This window comes from Sus scrofa, chromosome 7 (assembly GCF_054392235.1).
Source record: "Sus scrofa isolate SSC_HxYL_T2T_F1_AM1 chromosome 7, Sscrofa_HxYL_maternal_Yorkshire_Landrace_v2.0, whole genome shotgun sequence".
Classification (NCBI taxonomy): Eukaryota; Metazoa; Chordata; class Mammalia; order Artiodactyla; family Suidae; genus Sus; species Sus scrofa.
In genome coordinates this window covers 26,237,239-26,244,022 of record NC_139389.1, presented here as the reverse complement: position 1 = coordinate 26,244,022, position 6,784 = coordinate 26,237,239, and the positions used below count along the sequence as shown (strand labels likewise).

Sequence of the window (6,784 nt, the reverse complement as noted above, 5' to 3'; positions counted from 1 at the left end):
TCAGTAAAAAAGATTTGGCAGTTACAAATGAAGCTGCTATAAACATCCATGTTTATATTTTTGTATGAATGGAAAAATTCATTAGGGTACATCTACAGGGTTTTAACAATAATAATAATATAGTCTTCATTTTTAGAATTTTTGCCTCTTACTTTCCTCTTCTTTTATTTACTGTTTAGTTTCTTATATAATTATATTGACTGAGAACTTCAATTATAATAGTAGAAATGTGATAGTGGAAAACATTTGTTTTTCTTTCAAATCTTGAAGGTATATTTCTAAAGTTCCTCACAGCACATGACATTGACTGTAGTTTTGATAGACAATATTTTAGTAAGTTTTTCAGTTGTCATTTATTAAATTTAGTTGCATTCATATTTCTAGTGTCCTGAGACTTATTATCATAAAATAATTGAAATTTATCAAACATTTTCATCCATCTGTTGTTACAGTCATGTAGATTTTGTAGTCAACAAATCTGTGCAATCGTGAAGCAAGAAATAAATAACATTGACAGGAAGTTTTGATTACTCAAGCTGCAAGAGAATTGCACAGAAACAAAGATGAAAGCACAGTAGATATTAGAAAACATCAGAAAAAATGTATCATGAATAAATATTATGAGATTAATCAGTAGTTATATTAGTCATTATCCAAGATCCTTCTGATCTACTCAAGTGATCTTTGTCATTAGACATTTAAAGGGGACATTCATCTTGGCTATCCCACTCATAATGTGATACTGTTTTTGGTTTAATATCCCAGCCAGATGAGATATTCAAAGGCCTCCACTGGGCCTTCTCTAGTATTATAGCTCATTTCCTACTGACTGAGGACATGCTGAAAGAGCTTCTAGGTATTTCAATCCAAATTTTATACCTAATTGCTGGGTAATGACTATTGCATGTGTCTCAGTACCAGGTGATACACTGTAAGTCATTTAACCTGACTCCATTTATTACTCGATCTCCTTATGCCCACACTCACAGGTGGGCCATGATGATGCTTTGGTTCTTGGAATGTTGATGCCACGTTAGACCACATATCTAATAGTTCTTGAAATATTTTGGTATTTTCCTTTTCTCAGTGTACAGTTAAATGGAACATAAATGGAAATAGTTCTCTTTGGGGAAGAATAGGGGTGTCTTTTCAGGTAATGTTTGTTTGCTATGGTGTTGTAGTCCACTTCTTCTCTGGGGCCATGACTGTGTTTTCAGGCACTGAGGTCAAGAAACAGCACAGGTAATTGTGACCTTTTGCTGGGGAAAATCGCTCGGTGTTCTGCTTCTCCACTCTTGCCTTTTAACTGTAGAGTTTAAGCAGTACCCTTGCTGACTGCCCCCTAATTTTGCCCCTAGAGACACAATATTGTCTTAACCATCTCCATAACTCTCTGTAGGTCAAAGATTCTTGACTGCCCCTCTGACCTCAGTGTTTGTTATGGAAATTTTAACTGTCTCATTTCTGGTGGTTCAGTTCTACCATCTGTGTTCTATTGCTTAAGATCCCCCTTTTCTCCATCACTTTTATTGATCCAGCTCTGTAGTTATCTCTCCAATCATCAGCCCCAGTCTACAGAGGAGAGTCACCACTGAACTTGGTGAGTGTGGTACTCCTCTACCAGAACATTCCTGATGATCTTGGTGAATGGTATGTCTCCTCTAGACTCTCTCATGGAATATAAGATTCTGGTGTATTTTCTCACCTCACAGGATATGTCCACTCCACTTTCCTGAATCTCTTTTATCCTTCTCCTACCTCTCAAGGCAACTCAGGCATTTCCACACTCATCCTCATAGACCACTGCCTTGTCTAGGCTTTGAAGGGCCACATCCCTCGGGTCCTTGCCTATGAGTCCAATGTCCCCATGGTAAGGGATTCTAACACAAAATCCAGTTTTATGCTCTAGTCTCCTAAGCATTCTCAACATCAAATTCCATGTTACTCCTGCTGGTATTTGTTAGCGGATACGTGTAATTTTGCATTTATTCTGTTTTGTCCCTTAACAAACTTAGGACATTGCAAGTTAGTCTATGTAGAAATTTAACTCTAAGAATGAGCCTGGAATCCAGGAACAGCATTCACAGTGGCCTAATATGGAAGACCGAAAGGGTATCTATTGTACCCAAAATACCTTTTTTCTTGAAGTTTTAAAAATATTTTTTATTTAGTTATTAGAGAAGATAGAGATATCTTATTTGACATTACTTGTGAGTTTTTTTCTTTATTTACTTTCTTGTTTCATTCCATTTTTCTTACCTGCTTTACCAGGTTCTTTGTATACAATTCATATCACATGGGACTATGCATAAATTAGAATGCAGAAGTGCAGATATCTTCATTCTTTTTTCTTCCTCTATGAACAATAACCTTTAACAAGTCATTTTTACCTAGTTTTTTTTCTTTCTATGGAACTGAAAAATAAAATTAATAATTCAGGTTGTTGAAATAAGTTTAGAATAGGAAAACCAAACAAAAAAGTAGAAAGAATTCTGCAAGTCAACGCTTTCCATGACCAGAAGCTGAGAAAAAAAAAAAAAACACACAAATAGTATAGAGTATATATATATATATATATATATATATATATATATATATATATGTATGTATGTATGTATTTGCCTTTTTCTAGGGTCACACTTGTGGCATATGGAGGTTCCCAGGCTAGGGGTCTAATTGGAACTGTAGCCGCCAGCCTATGCCAGAGCCACAGCAACGAGGGATCTGAGCCACGTCTTTGACCTACACCACAGCTCACAGCAATGCCAGATCCTTAACCCACTGAGTAAAGCCAGGGATTGAACCTGTGACCTCATGGTTCCTAGTCAGATTCATTAACCACTGAGCCACAACGGGAACTCTGAGATACTCTTGAGATGTTATTTAGTCCTGCCTTCATGGACTTGGAGAACAGACTTGTGGCTGCCGTGGGTCGGGGGTGGGGATCAGGAGCTTGGGGTTAACAGATGCAAACTATTGCTCTTGGAATGGATTTACAGTGAGATCCTGCTGTGTAGCATTGAGAACTATGTCTAGATCCTTACATCACAACACAACAATGGGAGGAAAAAGTATGCATACGTGTGTGTAACTTGGTCTCCATGCTGTACAGCAGGAAAAAAAAAATCCTGCCTTCATTTTAGTAACATTTCGCAATAATCCTTGACAGTTGGACCATTTGACTTCTAAAATATCCCCAAAAAAAAAAAGGTTCCAGAACTCTTTACATGAACCACTGCTTTTATTATTTATGTTAATTTATGATTACAGTGTCTTTCTTTAAGTACTTTTTTTTTGCTTCCCTACTTGGATCACACGAAATCATAAGGTTTGTCTTGAAATTCCCATTAAAGGATATAGGTCAATATATATTTTTTAATTGAGTGATTATGGTCCTAAATTAAAATCCTTAAAAATGTTCTAAAATTACCAACTTGGAGGGATCATAGAGATAAACAATTTTTAAAACTATCTATCATACACTTCATGGGCAACACAGGCATATTTCTATATGTAAATACAGAGGTGAACACATTAGAATATATAGCAAATCAGTTTATTCACCTGATATCTCACAAATTCAGAATTAGAGTTCCATGGCTGGTGTTTCATTTGTTCAACTTCCCTTTCTATCACCTAAGAATGCATTGTTTAATACAACTTGAATAGACCTACACATTTATTTTTTATCCAGTGCCCTCTGTTATATATATGGTAAATTATTTGAGAAGCAGTGTAATTTCACATTTCAACTTTCTCATTGCCTTTTTTTATGCCTCAGAAGACTTCTCTAGACTCCTTCAAGCCAGAGCCTCCTTCTGATCACCCTCCTTAAGGCTCCTTTTACTTGCTTGTTCCTCAAAGTATAGATGAGTGGATTTAGTACAGGAGTGACCACACTGTACATAATGGCAATGATCCTGTCCTGGTCCATGGAGCTACCTGAGGTAGGACGAATATACGTGAAAACAACAGGAGCAAAGAAAAGAACAACTACCATGAAGTGGGAGGCACAAGTGGACAGTGCTTTATGAAGCATGCTGCAAGAATGGGTCTTGAAGGAAAGATGGGTGATAATGTAGCCATAGGAGAGAAGTGTTAGAAAGAATGGGCCCATGGCAATAGTCCCCGTGACAATGCTGAGCAGCCACTGGTTAAGCTCAATGTTCCCACAGGCTAGCTTCAGCAAAGGCTTAATATCACAGAAGAAGTGATGGATGTAGTTGGAACCACAGAAGTATAAGCGAGAGGTCATTACGGAGTGCAGAAGGGCATAGAGAAAACCAGTGATCCAGACAGTGACAGCCATTTGAGCACAGACCCAAGGATTCATGATAAGAGTGTAACGAAGTGGTTTGCAGATAGCCACGAAGCGGTCAAAAGCCATCACGGCCAACAACAGGGCCTCTGTGCTGCCGAGGAAGTGGAAGAAATGAAGCTGGCTTATGCATCCCCAGAAAGAAATTTCTTTGTGTGAGGAGAGGAAGTTCCCCAGCATCTTTGGCAGCGTCACTGTGGAGTAGCAGATATCTAGACAGGACAGGTTTCCCAGGAAGAAATACATAGGAGAATGGAGTCTTGGCTCAGAGATGACAACCATCAGGATGGCTCCGTTCCCAGCCATGATGACCAGGTAAATTGTGAGGAAAAGCACGAAGAGCAAAGGCTGCAGTTCTTGGATGTCTGTCACTCCGAGGAGAAGAAATTCAGTGACTGATGTTTGATTGGGCATCACTTAAAAGCAAAGGAAAAAGAGTATATGGAATGCTATCTCTGCTGGAAATTAGAGTCCTCCAGCTGAGGATTTTCCCTCCTGGACGACAATATTTTGAGGGAGAGCCTTGTTGTTGTAAGTAGCACAGAGGTTTTACAGTATTTGGACCATTAGCTTTTAAAATGGTTAAGGTGATATACTGGTTATGAACTGTTACTCAACTAGGCTTTTTCTTTATTAGATTTATCATAGTATTTTTCTTTCTCCTAGGGATCAGTGCATATTTCTATCCTACCATTTTATCTTTGAACTTCTATGTTCTGACACAACTTGCCTTTTCTTTTCCTAAGTCAGTTCTAACAGAGGGTAAATTGTAAACTACTCCATTACACCATCTCTTGCCCTAGTAAGAAACCATCTGAAGGGTTTTTATTTAAGAACAGACATTTAGAGAAAAATAAGGGCTATAAGGAAATCTGAATAAATACACAGACATTGGTGTGCTTTCAATAAAAATGGTACCATTCAAAAACTGGGAAATCACTGAAAGAGAAGAAAAAGATTTAATGTCAATAAAAAGGAATAAAAATGTGAACTAGGGGACATTTCTAGGCATCTCTAGGCTATATAGCTAGGGAAATTTGAGAAACTATTTAAATTTTTTTTCCACCTCTAAAAAGGCTGTCTTCAAAGAACTCAGAGTAACTTTGTTTGATAGCCACGTATATTTTGTATATTGTTAAAATTTATTACTCCTTTTTAAAATATAAATTCTTAAGATACATTTTTTTAGTTCTCTGACACACGAATCAATATGATATCAAAAATTCACTGGGAAAAGTTTTTGCCTTACATTTAAAGAAAATCATATTCAGATTTCCTATACCAAATGTTTTATTTCATTTAGAAATTACATATTTACTTATAGAGTATGTAGAGAAATGGCAAGAAAAATATAGGCAGTACGGAGATTTCATAATCCACAAATACAGTGAAAGTCTATCCTAAGATAGAAAACCAGCTGTAAATCCTGGACATTTAACTTTAATACTAGTAAGATGATAGAGAATATGGGTAACTTCCCAGTTTGTCTCCTATTTCATTTTCCTACCTGATTCAGTATTCAACTTCACAGCTATGGAATCTTTTCAGGTTTATACCTATGAGAATTAAATAGTAAAAATATATTTGAAACTAAATAGTAGAAAAATAGTTGAAGTGATAGCTTATATTTGGGTTGCAGCATGAGCTCTTCATCTTGAAAACCATTTCTTTCTGAAATTCTGCCTGTCTTTTATGAGTCACAGATCTCTAGACATTGAAACCCTGAGAGAGAGGGTGTCCCCTGCGTTTGAAAAGATTGCTGTAAGAATAAACAGGATCCATTCTTATATCTACAATATAAGAGAATTTTCCTTAGGGAAATTTCATCTTGAGTTCCGTTCTTTCCCCCCATACTTTCCACGATTTTTCCCTAATACGTTTCTTAGTTTCAGAACCATGGACAGTACAATTCTCAGTAGCCTCAAGTTTTCTTCTTCTTCCTTTTTTTTTTTTTGCCTTTTCTTGGGCCACCCCCGTGGCATATGGAGGTTCCCAGGCTAGGGGTCCAATCGGAGCTGCAGCCACCGGCCTACGCCAGAGCCACAGCAACGCGGGATCCGAGCCGCGTCTGCAACCTACACCACAGCTCACGGCAACGCCGGATCCTTAACCCACTGAGCAAGGCCAGGATCGAACCCGCAACCTCATGTTCCTAGTCGGCTTCATCAACCACTGAGCCACGATGGGAATTCCCTCAAGTTTTCTTAAATTACCTTTCATTTCCTGTGACAAGTGTTGAAGGATACACTTTCTCCTCTTGGGGACTTCCCCATAAAAACTCTGTGTGTAAAGTGGAAAAAATTGTGCAATGACAGTTAAGGAATGAGGGCCAATCATATACCATTGATCCATAGAGAAAGATGTTTACTATTTTTACTCATTTATTAATGTGGTCCTATGGAAAACAAAAGAAGAGGAATAGGGAGAAGTAGTATTACTTTTGTTTCTTGCAAATCTGACTCTTCA

General features: G+C 37.6%; 1 protein-coding gene across 1 annotated transcript; it reads right to left on the bottom strand.

The window, feature by feature from the left end:
* Nucleotides 1-3,790: 3,790 nt before the first annotated feature.
* Nucleotides 3,791-4,753, bottom strand: LOC110259002 (olfactory receptor 12D1-like). The gene has a single exon (XM_084970520.1). The coding sequence runs from the start codon at nucleotides 4,730-4,732 to the stop codon at nucleotides 3,791-3,793; it is 942 nt and encodes a 313-aa protein (XP_084826646.1). The 5' UTR covers nucleotides 4,733-4,753.
* Between the last annotated feature and the right edge of the window lie 2,031 nt (nucleotides 4,754-6,784).